Here is a 16,463-nt window from a genome sequence, read left to right as displayed (position 1 = left end):
ATAGTCTTCGACTTAAACACTGCAATTTGCATCTCTAATGGGGTTTTAATGAACCATTTTCCATATTCTCATTATATTTACCCATACTCATTACTTGGTTCTCCATACAAGCTCATATGGTTACCTCAATTTATTTTCCAAGCTTTTTCCCAGAGTTCAATAACTCCCTTTGGTAGAAATGGGTTGTTATTGTTAGCGTTGGGTTGATAGCTGATAGGTACCTTACCTAGCCTTACAAAGCAGCCAACAAATTGGGAGTCTTAATTCTTAAAATGACATTTTTGATAAGAGCTCCTAATCTCAAAGCAAATTAAGATCATGATTTTCTTTCTGTCTCCGTCTTTTGTTTGACACATTTTATCTCAAAAGGGTTGTTTTTAATGGTGAAAAGTTGTAATCCCGAGATAATCTTTTGGGGTCAGGGATTAAAAAGAAAGGTTAAGACGGAATAAAATTTCAATCCAGACTTGAATAATGGGATGAAATCCAGACTTGTATATTCAAGTATGTATAGGTTTGGGAATATGTATAGGAACTTGTCCTGAAGTGATAAGAACAACTTGCATCAATCTAAAATTGTCTAAAGTAATCTTGAAATGAACAACAATTTATGGACATAATATTACTTATTCTCTTTCACTTAGGATTGTTTTGACTCCCTTTTTTCGGTAGGAGTTGCAGAATAAACGCGGGAAACCATTAATTCGGTGACATTCAACAAATCCGAATATGTATAGGAACTCGTCCTGAAGTGATAAGAACAACTTGCATCAATCTAAAATTGTCTAAAGTAATCTTGAAATGAACAACAATGTATGGACATAATATTACTTATTCTCTTTCACTTGGGATTATTTTGACTCCCTTTTTTCGGTAGGAGTTGCAGAATAAACGCGGGAAACCATTAATTCGGTGACTTTCAACAAATCTATAGTAAGTATTCTAGTCTAACCAAATACTGTTGCATTCGTTAAAATAAAAACCTCCCTCTAATATTGATTTCTTTTTGTTTACAATATGGGATAATACAATTTCTACACGAAGGAGAATCGAAGCCTTAAGAAGCAGATGGCCCGTTCTAAACAAAACCAGAGATCACGATGGGGTTCCTACAAGAATAAGCCATATAGGCCCATGTTAGCCATGTGTACGAACGATGCATTGAATGCTCTCCTTATTAACCTTCTGATTATGCTTGACATTTTGATGCGAGATTCAAGATTCAATAGCATTTTGATTTTGATTATTCAATTCGAAGGATATAAAAAACGTCCGGCGTCCTTCAGTTTCCTTTAAGGAAAATATCGAGACAGGATCTGAAGGAATGTCAAGATTTAAGAGCTTGCTGGCTCCTTGTATTGTCTAAATTGTCTTAATCTGATGGTGATTTACTATTTTTGTGTATTGAATCCAGTGACTTTGATTTGATAAGTTCTAATATCTAATGAAACAAAAATCTTCTGGTTTTGATGAAATCATTTGACTGGCAACAAGCTCCGCTCTGTTTTGATAGAAGTCTACAAATACAAACTCATCTTGAGAACAAATCTACATCTTTAGATTAAGCATCTTAACTCTTTACTACGTTGGTATGTGCCATATCAAATCATCCTGGTGTTATTGCCTTTGGCTTCCAAGTTAATTATAGGATTTATAGGAATCTATGTGGTTCAAATTAACTATAGGTAACTCATCTAAATTACTACACATAAGTACTAGATATTAGCTAGTTATTATACAAGGTCCCTTCCTACCTCTTCCCCGCCTGCGTTATGTCGCCCCAAGCAAAACCAGGTGCCCGGTGATCTATGGAACGTGCGTACCACATGTATATTTCCTACCACATGATGCATTATTTGTACCATATGATCCATGTGCCAGGAAGTTCGTTTCATTATGGGAAGTTCCAAATATTTAGGCTGGCGGAACCTCGTGTTTAGGAAGCTGGGCTTTAACTATTCAGACTGACGTTTGGGGGGAACCCTTTCTATGTATAGTTCACTGGAGTTGCTATAGGTAATTCACTAGAGTTGCCCATGGCAAAATTACGATTTGACAGTTGTGTGGGAGGGCTTGTTCGAGATAATGTTTGTCCAACCATAACTGACACATGATAATGGACAATGGTGCATATTTGGACGAACACGTGTTTAGGAAGCTGGGCTTTAACTATTCAGACTGACGTTTGGGGGGAACCCTTTCTATGTATAGTTCACTGGAGTTGCTATAGGTATCTAATTCACTAGAGTTGCCCATGGCAAAATTACGATTTGACAGTAGTGTGGGCGGGCTTGTTCGAGATAATGTTTGTCCAACCATAACTGACACATGATAATGGACAATGGGGCATATTTGGACGAACGTTGATCGAGATTGATGGTAACATGAGGAACCTAAGCTCCAAATTCCTATGAGATTACTTACTTAATAATCTTAATATGAAATACCTATGTATTAAGATAACTTTGAAAATAGTTAGTAACTTTATGGGCATTATTCAAGTACGTAGGTGATAACAACATGCTAATCTTAAGAGTTTAACTTGAAGTAAGTAAGTTTAAACTGAGATTGTGGTCTTTGGCATTATTGTAAGTACCCAATACTGTGTAAGTCTGTAAGTACACAAGAATTTACTACTTGAGTATGTTGTTTAACTGTACCTAAACCTGATGAATAATGATCGATGAAACACCTCATAAACCCCTCTCTCCCACTCATTATTTTCCATACGTGTTTTCCTCATTAACAGTAAAACAGCTGCTATGCAGATACATTCAAGTACGTAGGTGATAACAACATGCTAATCTTAAGAGTTTAACTTGAAGTAAGTTTAAACTGAGATTGTGGTCTTTGGCATTATTGTAAGTACACAATACTGGGTAAGTCTGTAAGTACACAAGAATTTACTACTTGAGTATGTATGTTGTTTAACTGTACCTAAACCTGATGAATAATAATCGATGAAACACCTCATACATAAACCCCTCTTTTCCAGTCATTATTTTCCATACGTGTTTTCCTCATTAACAGTAAAACAGCTGCTATGCAGATATAGGTAGGCTTTCATTCCGACTGTCGTGACGTAAACTTGAAAATTTTATTGCCATTGTTAGCAAATATTAGGTGAGAACATGCCTAAAGCGTAGATATGTACTTTTAATCTTTAGAGACCGGTCCCACTTGTCGTGACGTGAGTTATATCCAATTTCTTTCCGAAATTCCGACTGTCGTGACGTAAACTTGAAAATTTTATTGCCATTGTTAGCAAATATTAGGTGAGAACATGCCTAAAGCGTAGATATGTATAGGTACTTCTAATCTTTAGAGACCGGTCCCACTTGTCGTGAGTTATATCCAATTTCTTTCCGAACGACTCAGAATGTCCTGTAGGCAATGTAATTTACTTAAATGAGTGTTCCCACTACACACGACACGATTTTTCCCCGAACGATAAGTTAGTGGGAACGGGCTCTTACTTGGATTAGTAGATTTTCTATACTCTGGGAATCGAACCCGATAGAATTTACTATTTTGTTCCATAAAAGGCTTGGTTCTAATCATCTAAAATTCTAAAGTTAGTATGTTACTCTGAGCAACTAAGCTTGCGTATAATCGAATTAATCAAGCAATCACAGGGGAGTCTTCCTTAAGATTAAATAGACTCTATCTGATATCTGATAGAGTCTTTCATGGGACCTAGCGGAATATAGAACTATGAACATATGAATTAGAAGAGGAGTTAATTTCTTAATTTGAGTGCGTAGGCTTCAAATGCATTATATACGCAACCTTGCTGCATAAGAACGTTATATGGTTTCAAACATTTGAAGTGGGTTTTTAGTGAAATGTTGTTTCGGAATGACAGGATCTTTTAGTCCCTACCAGAAACATATTATGGTGCTGTATACGTGCTGTGCCAAGGTTTCAAATGTTTATCTTTCGCTGCTACATGATAATAAAGATCCTGTCTTCTCCAAAGATCCTGTATTCTCTATTCAATGGACTATGTATTAGGAGGGGAACATTTTGACTGCACAAGGTTTATTAAGGTATTACATTTGTCCTAAAAACACTTTTCAAGTCATCCAAAATCCTTTCTTATTGCACACCTAGACCATAAAAGGAATATTCCTACCAAATTTCAGCTTTCTAGGTGTTGTGGTTCTAGAGATTACATTTGTCCTAAAAACACTTTTCAAGTCATCAGCAACATTTTGAGTTTCTCTTTCAGATTTTTTTTTTCTTCCAAAATAGGCGCTTTAACACTCTTGTGTCGTTCGCACTGACCCTTGTTCATCTAGATTTTGGTATAGATGCTAATGGCCTTCAGGTACATTAAGGCCGAATCTATATTGGCGTGGTTGTTATCAAGGGCTGGTGGAAGGATCTTTTAGCAACATTTTGAGTTTCTCTTTCAGATTTTTTTTTCTTCCGAAATAGGCGCTTTAACACTCTTGTGTCGTTCGCACCGACCCTTGTTCATCTAGATTTTGGTATAGATGCTAATTGCTAATGGCCTTCAGGTACATTAAGGCCGAATCGATATTGGCGCGGTTGTTATCAAGGGCTGATGGTGAGGGGAGGGAGGTGTCTGTTTCAGTTAGTCAAATATTTGAAGTTTATATGGATGAGACCGGAGACAGAGAAAAGAGCAAGTGTATCAGTGAAAGAGAGAGTATCGAGAACTAAAACAATCGAAGTGGAACGCGCAAAATCATCGACTGAAAATTTAAATAAATTAATTTGAAAAGAAATCCATGGAAATAATGAGATTCAGACAGCTATAATATAATGAGTACCTAGTGTAGACGCATAGCATGAGCTTAAAACTTTTACCTTCCTAGGAAATAATGAGATTCAGACAGCTATAATATAATGAGTACCTAGTGTAGACGCATAGCATGAGCTTAAAACTTTTACCTTCCTATACTTACTGTAAGGTGCTTTATGGGATAATGAGATAGAATTTAATTTTATAAGCCAGGCCCGGATTACCGAAAACAAAGTAAAAGGCTGAATACTTTTCCCTTTGCCATCAGGGAAAAGTCAGAAATAATAGTGTTTATTTATACTGCATCAATTAGGATTAAAAAGTCCCTTTACCCCAGTAGTAGGCTACTATGTAAGTAAGTACTATTACTGTAGTCAAATTTACAACTTTCATAATAAAATTCTATACCTATACATGGGACGTGATTAAACCCATCATGGTGACCTAAATCCGAGCTTAACTTAATCTGTAAAGTTTAATCCAGTTTTCAGAAAGCTTTTCCTCCCATAGCTATCTTTCCTGAACAGTATCACCAATATCCTGATGTGAGATTTCAAATAAACTTTTCCTTAAATTTAAACAAACTTCTCTCGTTTCAAATTTTCTTCCACAGACAGAACTTTTCTGAACGGATTTAATTTCCTGCTTGGAACTTTCAACCTTAAATTCTGTGAGACGAAGCGCGAAATTCATCAATAAAGTAAACGAAGATGGGGAAATCATTACACCCTTTGGTCCTTAGAGATTTAATAGAATATATCCTGCTTAATCTGCCTATAATTATTATGTAGGTACAGGAGAAATGAGACTAACTGGAAAATCCCTTTACTGGCACACTCTGGCACAGTCTAAATAAGGTTTTATATATAGTGCTTAGGTAGTTAGGTACCTACCTAATTACCAATATTACTTACTTAGGTATACGCAGATAACTAGGACGCTTCATACAATAGTTCAATAGATCAGTTGCGTTTACTTGGGTGATGTTTCAAAGTCATAGAGCAGGAAAAATGAGGACCAACGGAATTTTTAGGTGTTTTACCTTAAGTATAGGTACATAGTAGGTAGACATAATAAACTAATTAAGTAAATTGTACAAACAATGGAACTATACGGGTGTCTACATCATGGACATGTTCAGGAGGGGAAAAAACAATACCTCTCGACTGCATTAACCCAGATATTCAGTAGCTGTGTAGCTATTCATTAAATTAATCAAATTGCTTGAATTCGGAGAACCCTAAAGTTGAATTTCATTAAATTCAAATTATGTGACAGGATTCAGGAAGGAAATCGAGAACAACCAACTAGAATAACTAGCTAGGTAGTAAATGTAGAATATGAGAGATAGCGAGAGAGAAGGAGAGAGAGAGAGAGAGAGAGAGAGAGAGAGAGAGAGAGAGAGAGAGAGACAGACAGACAGACAGACAGACAGACAGAGAAAGAGAAAGAGAAAGAGAGAGAGAGAAAGAGAGAGAGAGAGAAAGAGAGAGAGAGAGAAAGAGAGAGAGAAAGAGAGAGAGAGAGAGAGAGAGAAAGAGAGAGAGAGAGAGAGCGAGAGAGAGAGAGAGAGAGCGAGAAAGGGGGGGGAGAGAGAGACCGAGTAGGTGAAAATGACAACATGTGTGGGTACCTACCTATTCTGAGCAATGAACTGAAAAACATGCTTGTTATATGCAGTAACATATTATGTAGATACCCAGACATACTGTGCATATGTAGGCTGGTTAACAGACAACTCAGAATTTCTACAGAATAACTGATCAAGAGGAAAATTTTGGCTGCCTGTTATACCTCATATGTGACATACCTACAACCCTACAAAGTACCGGAATGCCTATTGAATTACTAGTCAAGTGGAAAAGATACCCAGACATACTGTGCATATGTAGGCTGGTTAACAGACAACTCAGAATTTCTACAGAATAACTGATCAAGAGGAAAATTTTGGCGGCCTGTTATACCTCATAATATGTGACATACCTACAACCCTATAACTGATCAAGAGGAAAATTTTGGCTGCCTGTTATACTTCATATGTGACATACCTACAACCCTACAAAGTACCGGAATGCCTATTGAATTACTAGTCAAGTGGAAAGTTTTTGACTGCGTGTCAGTTGGAAACTGTTAAATAGGCATTTAACACTTTCTACCAAGTGGGTAGCACGATTAAACGGGCTAGAATTAACTTTATCTCTCTCTCTCAATTGGAAACTGTTAAATAGGCATTTAACACTTTCTACCAAGTGGGTAGCACGATTAAACGGGCTAGAATTAACTTTATCTCTCTCTCTCTCTCTCAAAAAAGAGGCCCATAATTATGTTATCAATCTAAATTTGATAAGGAAAGGTCGGAAAGGAAGATAGAGAGGAATGGATACCCTAAAACCTCTTTTATGACAACTTTGACAAATTTATCACCTTGTTCCAGACCTTAATAGGAGGTATCCCCTAATGGAGACAAACGAGATGTAAAATCTGACAAAAATAATGTAAATCTAGGAGTAGGTACTTTAAAGTCTCTATCAGTCTAGCTCTAGCAGGTCCAGTTTATCCTCTTGTCAACCTAAATCCCCTATGAGTAGCACTTATCGAAGGATTTTTTCACCCTTGAAGTAATTACTTAGGTATACAGACAAGGATGTAGGTACCTACATAATTACTGTAGGTATAGGTACTTCAGAATGAGGGTATGTGTACCAGGTGCCTAAGTAGGTCGTTGGGTACTCGTAATACATAAAATACCTCAACAACTTATCTAAATACATATAATTACTAGTGCAAACTGCACTATGAGAAGCAAAAAAATACATTTAAGTAGCATATGAAAAAATGTGTTCTAAATCCTTTCAGAAAACCCAAGGATATTAAGTAACTATGTAACTACTTCCCGAAGAAAAAACCTTTTTGAAAAGTCAATCATTCCAGATACACTCACTTCCCTAGAGAATACTGTGCAGATGGAAAAAAGGTACAAGGATACCTACATCATTGTATTTGACATTACCTTAATTAAAGCACGTCCCACATTTCACATCCCATGCACTTCTACATTTCACTGGGATGTGGGATGGATGGGATCATCATATCCCACGTAATGTCAACTTTTTTCCCCATAAACAGGATAGGCACCTATGTAAGTACTTGAGAAAAATGTCATTCTGGCTTTCCTTAAACTTTGGGAGAGAGATTTTTTCCCAACTGAATGGGGGGAAATCAAACTTGTCTTGATAAACAGGGTAGGTAAGTGCCTTAATCAAGAAAAGTGTCATTCTGGGTCAAGATGAGGGATTTTGGGCAAGGGGGCATTTCTTTTTCCAACGGAACGAGGAATAGGTACTTTAAAGTCTCTATCAGTCTAGCTCTAGCAGGTCCAGTTTATCCTCTTGTCAACCTAAATCCCCTATGAGTAGCACTTATCGGAGGATTTTTTCACCCTTGAAGTAATTACTTAGGTATGCAGACAAGGATGTAGGTACCTAAGTACATAATTACTGTAGGTATAGGTACTTCAGAATGAGGGTATGTGTACCTAAGTAGGTCGTTGGGTACTCGTAATACATAAAATACCTCAACAACTTATCTAAATACATATAATTACTAGTGCAAACTGCACTATGAGAAGCAAAAAAATACATTTAGGTAGCATATGAAAAAATGTGTTCTAAATCCTTTCAGAAAAACCAAGGGTATTAAGTAACCATGTACTTCCCGAAGAAAAAACCTTTTTGAAAAGTCAATCATTCCAGATACACTTACTTCCCTAGAGAATACTGTGCAGATGGAAAAAAGGTACAAGGATACATCATTGTATTTGACATTACCTTAATTAAAGCACGTCCCATGCACTTCTAAATCCCATGCACTTCTACATTTCACTGGGATGTGGGATGGATGGGATCATCATATCCCACGTAGTGTCAACTTTTTTCCCCAGAAACAAGATAGGTACCTATGTAAGTACTTGAGAAAAATGTCATTCTGGCTTTCCTTAAACTTTGGGAGAGAGATTTTCTTCCAACTGAATGGGGGAAAATCAAACTTTTCTCAATAAACAGGGTAGGTAAGTGCCTTAATCAAGAAAAGTGTCATTCTGGGTCAAGATGAGGGATTTTGGGCGAGGGGGCATTTCTTTTTCCAACGGAACGAGGAATGAGGACACACAGGATGAAAGAAAGGATTGCGTGGGGTTGATGGATCATGTGGGGGGGGGGGTTTAGCGGTTCAGTAAAAACGGGTGAAAGAAAGGGTTGGGTGTGTGTGATGGATCGGGGGGGGGGGGGGGGTTCAGCGGTTCAGTAGTTGGTTAGGGTTAAGTTGGTGATACAGGAAGACACTTTGTATATAAAATAAATGGGTATAAAGAAAGAACTTTAAAAATTGTGTGAAGTACGAATGCTCGTCTCAAATGTTATTCCTCCATTGATACAACTCGAACCACCAAACTCCGGATCCCAAGTCCACCACGCTAACCACATCACCACTGAGGTTGGACACCCTGTATAATAAAAATCCCTGTTTCTCTTGTGACATATGATGACGTATGTAATCACATCTGATTGTGTGTCTGGTTTCCTCCTTTTCAACCCCAGGACAGAAGAAAAAACATAATAGAGGCTCGGAGAGTGAGATCCCTTGAGAATTCATTACGGAAATAGGAGATGGGGATATACGCTTGGGGAGTTCTGAGTCGACAGGGATGACCGGATCACTGCTTGTGGCGTGAGGTGAAGAGGTCGGTAGAAGAAGTCGGCAACGGTAATAAAAATCCCTGTTTCTCTTGTGACATATGATGACGTATGTAATCACATCTGATTGTGTGTCTGGTTTCCTCCTTTTCAACCCCAAGACGGAAGAAAAAACATAATAGAGGCTGAGAGAGTGAGGAGATCCCTTGAGGATTCATTACGGAAATAGGAGATGGGGATATACCACGCTATAACCACACGACGGATTTGGATTTGAATGTACTTCCAGCTGCAAAGAGCAGTAAGATGACGTCAGTAAGACCAAAATAATAAAAAGAAATATAATTAATGTGTGTGTGTGTGTGTTTTTTTTTTTTCTTCTTTTTTTCCTTCTTCTTCTTCTTTTTCAACCTACCTAAGTAAGACCTACTTAATATTAATAAGGAAGGAAGGTAAGTACGTAGGGTAGAATTGCTAGTTGATGAGGAATAAATAAGTACCTACACTACCTACTTAGGTAGGAATAGGGGAAGAAGAGGAAAGTAGAGGGACTTAAGTAGGTAGGTTCTAAAAGAACCATGGCCTTCGTAAGAAGTCTAGGGCTCTTCTAGAAAATAATAATAATAAAATAAAGGGAATGTCACAAAAGATCTAACCAGGTCGCAGTGACCAAGGGCGATTATGGCCCTACTTAATACCAATACCAAATGAGTAGGTAGGACTAAGGTTAAAGTAGCGAGTAGTGGATAAGTAGGGGATTTGGACCAACTCTTTAGCTCCACTCACCCAGTATTTCAACTTAACGTAGGCGATTCCATTCATACAACTATATGTGATTTGTTCATTCATTCAGACTGGTTTCATTCAATATAACATGACGTGTACAGAGGGTAGGCAACTAGAAAAAATACTCCATACGGGTTCATTACCATGTCATTCAGACGGTGTGAGATGATTGAGTTAGCGCAGGAAAATTGCCATTTCAGAATTTCCAGATGTGAAAAAAATAATTAATTATTTACTTACACCTAGATTCACATAAATATCTTCAATTTCGAGACGATAAGACCTCACTACCTTAGATGTTAAAGTTCCCTCTATCAAACCTCTGAAAAAAAAAAAAAAAAGTTTAATGTACGAACGTTAGTCAGGGTTGCAAATTTTTGCTTTAAATTACAATCCTTGGTACCTTCCTCTAATCTAATAAACCAAATTGGTCCATATGGTGCCAATGCCAACATAATTGTTTCATATCGTCTCTTTTTCTTGATAATAATTATTTGAATTTGAATTTGAATTATAAAAGGGTAGGATGGTTGTAGACTGTGGTTTTGAGCCCTAAGTAAAGAGGAGGAACTAATAATATAATTATTGGAAATGAAAACATAAGTAAATATAGGAAAAAAGGGAAAAAAAAAAAAAAAAAAAAACAAAAAGAAGAATGGGAATTAAAAAGGAGGAGAGATGAAAAAGAAGGGGACGAAGACAGAGTTAGTAGAAGGAGGAGGAGAAGAAGAAGAAGAAGAAGAAGAAGAAGAAGAAGAAGGAAGTGTAGGAGGAGGAGGAGGACAAACAAATTATAATATGCTGAATGGATTGATGGTTGATGAGTTAGGTAAAAGGATAAAAGTTCACTCTATAGAATATACATTATACAAGTACCTATACAGGTATTAGTAAGGTCATTAGTGTCGATAACTAGATCAGTAGGAGCTGTTGTGTAAGAAGTGGTGGTTTCTAATCTTTTTTTGAAAGAATTAGCCTCCAATGAGGACGAGTAGAGTAATAATAAAAATACGTGAATTTGCTGACGGTCTGAGAGACCTACGTAGGTCTTGAGCTTTTTCCGCCACACACGTTAAGACGGCCAGACAGAACTATGTCTCTGTGGCCGCGGTCTAAAAACGGTCTGAGTGCGAGTAGCGGGGGTTAGAATTAGGTGATTAAACGGCCAGACAGAACTATGTCTCTGTGGCCGCGGTCTAAAAACGGTCTGAGTGCGAGTAGCGGGGGTTAGAATTAGGTGATTAAAAAAAGGATCAGACGTTAACCTACCCATTCTACTCTACAAACTCTACATCCATTGGTTACCTCCCCATCTTCTACTCATGAGTCCATTGTTAATTTAACTCTCATTTCATTCACACCATCTTGAACTTTAACTTGCACGAGATCACACTCGAGTTTCACAGCACACGAAAGAGGTCAGAGCTTAGCTTTGTTGGTTTGCGGTGAAGCACGAAACATCGTACTTGTGTGGCTTCCATTAACGCAATTAAACTTTTGATTTCCATGGAAATTTCAAATTTGTGACGTTCTGACAATGTTTGCTCTCCTAGCTTTGTGATATGTAGGTACCTAGTATGTATACATACAGTGCATTCATAAAGTCCCCCCCCCCACCTTAATTTTTGAACGATGAATTTAGAAACCTGAAATTTTGAATACGAGTCCTAAAAATGAATTTTCGAAACATCCATTTTCACCCCTGGAGGCCATCAGGGCCGGAAGTCTAAATTTCATTTTTGGGTCTGGATTTCAATATGAACCATTAGTGGGACCTGTTTGAAGCACAAATCACCAATCGATATGAATTTCCCATTTTGGAGAATAGAATAAAATTACAAAAGTATAACACGGAATATACTAAAAAAGACCAGAATAAACGAGCAGACACAGTTTATTCCCTTTCCTTTGACAGTTGGGTCTAAGAATTCTAGATAAGATAGAGAGAGAGACGCAAAAACATGCACTTTAATTGCTTCTCTCTCATTTCTCTCGGTGTCAAGGAGACAAAATTAAATTAGAAAGAAAAATAATAATAAATTATAATAATAATAAAATACAAAATTGAGGGAATTTCTCTCTCTCTCCCTAGGGATAATAACAAATTTAGATGATAATTGGAATAAGAAGATGATCTCTTCTCTCTTGCGTTGACTTTTCGAGTTTGATATTAATTGTAGAGTACCTCTTCTCTTGAGATGGTTTATTTTCATACAGTGTTCATCAAGAGTTTTGTATAATAAGCGAAAAATTCGAATGAAATAATACCAACTTAAATTTAAAATAATTATAATTATTATAAATGATTGTGATTATTATAATGAAATAATACCAACTTGAATTTATAATAGGTAATTATTATAAATTAGTCTAGCTGGGGGACTTTAAACAGGTAGGTTATTATTCAAAACTGGGGTACTTCATCTGCCTGAATTTCCCTAGCTAAAGAAATAGCGAAGGTTAAGTGCGAAGGACATCCACTCGTAAAATTTGTAGCTAAAACCAAATGTCAGCCCAAAGCTATCACTCTGTCAGCTCCCATGGCGTAGTGGTCACTGCACTCGCCTTGCACGCGGGAGACCCGGGTTCGAAGAAATTTGTATCATGCAAATGATTGATCCCGTTGCTTCCCCGATTGGCGGGAGAACATGGAAAAATGAAAATTTGAATAGGCCATAACTCCGGCCCTGGTTATCGGATCGAGCTCAAACTTGTACCAATATACTACTTACGTTCTTTAAGGCCTTTAATAAGGTGTATCAAAAGTAGGGGGTTCTCATTTAAGATTTTAAAGTTAGCCCCCCTGGGGCTGACCCTGAAAAAGTCCCTGAATTTTTACATAGTCTTTATGAAACTAGAGATAAAAATAGGCTCGTATACAAAATTTCAGGTTTCTGAATTCATCAGTTCAAAAATTAAGGTGGGGGGGGGAGACTTTATGAATGCACTGTATGTGTGATGCAAAAACAAGATTGTGGCTGATTAAACTTCATAAGTAGGCTATAGGTATGAATGATCTCATGTCCATTTAGCAGGAATAACAGATATGTACCTATCTATTCAATACCTACCCAATGCATAATAAGTAAGTACTCAAGTAGGTACCTACTTAATTAATTAATTTAAAATTACCTACAAAATAAAAACTATTATTTGGAATTGACATTATAAATTAAATTATTTCCAAGTGACAGTCAAAAGAAAATTAATATCATATTCCTAAAGGAAATTCAGCTAATGAGCAGTGATAGCATAGATTTTATAGTTATCTATTTTCTGTCTACCTAGCAGATTAAAGTCTCTACTGAGAAGGGAATTAATAACTCTATCTATGAAATAAGTAAGTAGGTAAGTATGTAAGTACTTAAGTACTTACCTATGTATAAATACATGGTAGGTATAGAAGTACCTACTGTGGCAAGTACAAATTATTTTTTACTACCTACTTATTTAATATACCTATTGCAGGTAAGTAGAATAATGATGTATTATAGACAGAAGCAAGGTACACCTACTTAAGTAAGTATGTACATACATATTATCAAGAGAGAGAGAGAGACAACCAATTTATTTAAGTAAGTAATAAGTAATGAAAATAATAAACTCTTGAATGGAAGGTTGGAAGGTAACCATTACTCAGGTAAGGGTTAAACTGGAGGTGTTCTGTAACCCCTGCATTATTGTCCATATTATTAAGTGGTCAAATGATCAAATCCATGAGGATAATTAATTTAATAAATCTATTAGGAAAATGACATAATAATCAATTCCTTTGCATTAGTAAACAACAACAATTGATCTAATAAAACAATAAATTGTTTCTGGTGAAATCCATATTGGCTTCTACACAGTCACAGATCAGAGGGGAATAAATAGATAAGTACATTAAGATTAAAGTAACAGAAATGAGGGGTTGATTTTACCCTTTGGATACCTAATGTTATGAACACCAGACATGAGTGGGTTTGAAATGGTTTGTTGGTTTGGTAGATATGGATTAGATTACTTACCTTGAGTTCTGTTATGATCTGTTGAAACAATCCACCAATTGCACTGCAGTCTTTTTCCAAGTTGCTATCCATGGTGGTTGATTTGACAGCACTATGTGAGGAAGGCAATCCAAAGGTGAGTGAGTAATCCAAGAGTTTCTAATAACACAACTTTATCACTTCACCGTAACACAAAACACAAATACCGCACTGCTTCAGAGCACATGATGTTTTCTTATAGCCTACTGGGGAAAATTTAAATAGGTAAGTTACCTTCCTGTTTAATAAATTTGCTAAGTGACTTCATGCATAAGTAAGATAATGATGAGATGATAGGTACCAAACAACAGATAGAGATGCCTACTGTGTATGAAGAGTGTAGGTACCTCCTACCATTAGAAATACATTAGAATTGATAGATAGAAGGGGGTGAAAACCAACTAAACAGCAACCAGCAACTGAGAAAAATGAGAAATGAAGGTGTAGTGTGTACCAAATTTCAAGAGACACTGAACTTACAGCGGTAAGTAAGTTAGGTAAGTACTAATAGAGAGAGGCAATTTTATCTTAAATTACTTAAGAAACACTTTAAAAACATGAAAACACCGAGTATTAAATATAATCAGAGTGTAATTAACTAAATAGATTCTGTTTAGATAGGACCCTAGGTAAGAGCTGGATGGAAAATCAAGAACTTTACTCACGATTGATATTTGGTAAATTAAATTCGCACACGTTTCAACGTCTCATAAAACAAATTATTGACCAATGTAGGCAATATACACAATTTGCTTTAAAATAAAAAGAATTAGGTACAAATAAAAGAACGACAGACAGAAACTATGCATCCAAATAAAAGTCACAAATTTCACTAAAAAATAAATAATAAAATAAACAGAAACCAGAAACTGAGAAACACAAAAAACTGGAATAAAGTAGGGGAGAGCTCAAGAAGAGGGGACAACTCGGGATCTGGCACAGGGGAGCGTGTTGAGGACGAGATTTTTGTGGGAATTTTGCTATAAATCCCACCATTAAAAAAAATACCCTGAGGACGAGTGAAATTACATGGGATTTTTATTGTTGTCCTCTACATAAACCGAAGATGTAAATATTTATGTAATTTTTTTTTTCAAAGTGCTCACTAATGTGCTCGCCCCTATTGACAGTTCTTTCTGGATTTGTGCTGATGTTTAATAATTTCTTACAAATAAACCACGGATAACCAAACCAACCACGCTCTGCTACCAAAATTTTTATGTCGTGAATGATGATGATTGACAGTGGAAGCGTTTTAAGATTTGACACAACATAAAAATGAAACGAAGACACAGTGGTTTTTTTTCTTCAATGAAAACTATCAATTTCTTACGAAAACTTTATTATATTAAACTTCTTCTATAAACTTGTGACTGCTAACAAATTTCTAATTACTGAACTATTATTGAATGATGTTGATTGACAGTGGAAGCGTTTTAAGATTTGACACAACATAAAAATGAAACGAAGACACAGTGGTTTTTTTTCTTCAATGAAAACTATCAATTTCTTACGAAAACTTTATTATATTAAACTTCTTCTATAAACTTGTGACTGCTAACAAATTTCTAATTACTGAACTATTTACTTTCTTACAAATCTTCTAAATGAAACTTCTAATATCTTTGGGAAAAGCTACTAATTTACGTCCGTCTACTACCAGGACTTTCTGCTAACTCCCTCTAGTTTACAAACAAAATCTGCTGATGGAAAATCTACTCCTTTCCTCGTTGGCAACATAAACATCAGCTGTCTAATTTAATTAAATTATTCTTAATTAACTATTTCTAATTATAAAACACTTGCTAAAACACCTAATACCTAACTTTTATCTAAATTTATTCTTAATTAACTATTTCTAATTATAAAACACTTGCTAAAACACCTAATACCTAACTTTTATCTAAATTCGCGCTGTTCGCGACATATTCTTAATTAACTATTTCTAATTATAAAACACTTGCTAAAACACCTAATACCTAACTTTTATCTAAATTCGCGCTGTTCGCGACATATACCACGCTATAACCACACGACGGATTTGGATTTGAATGTACTTCCAGCTGCAAAGAGCAGCAAGATGACGTCGGTAAGACCAAAATTGTGAAATGTTACCTAACTATTACAAACTTTGATTTCCTACAGTCAACAGATTATAAGGGTTCAGAGATTCAGACAAATTGCATT

The 16,463-nt window shown here is 36.1% G+C and overlaps 1 protein-coding gene across 1 annotated transcript in view; it reads right to left on the bottom strand.

Annotated features, from left to right (window-relative positions):
• The window catches only part of LOC103512607 (metastasis suppressor protein 1-like), a 22,182-nt gene extending 7,046 nt beyond the window's left edge, over nt 1–15,136 (bottom strand). Inside the window, exons 1-2 of the mRNA XM_026826040.1 lie at nt 14,942–15,136; nt 14,259–14,695 (exon numbers count right to left, since the gene is read on the bottom strand). Coding sequence (XP_026681841.1) covers nt 14,259–14,330 — 72 coding nt within the window. The 5' untranslated portion in view covers nt 14,331–14,695; nt 14,942–15,136. The remainder of the gene's footprint in view (nt 1–14,258; nt 14,696–14,941) is intronic.
• Nucleotides 15,137–16,463: the final 1,327 nt, after the last annotated feature.

The sequence above is a fragment of the Diaphorina citri genome, unplaced genomic scaffold (assembly GCF_000475195.1).
Source record: "Diaphorina citri unplaced genomic scaffold, Diaci psyllid genome assembly version 1.1 scaffold863, whole genome shotgun sequence".
Classification (NCBI taxonomy): Eukaryota; Metazoa; Arthropoda; class Insecta; order Hemiptera; family Psyllidae; genus Diaphorina; species Diaphorina citri.
Note: the sequence above shows the minus strand (reverse complement) of the source record. Positions and strands in the feature narration are given on the sequence as shown.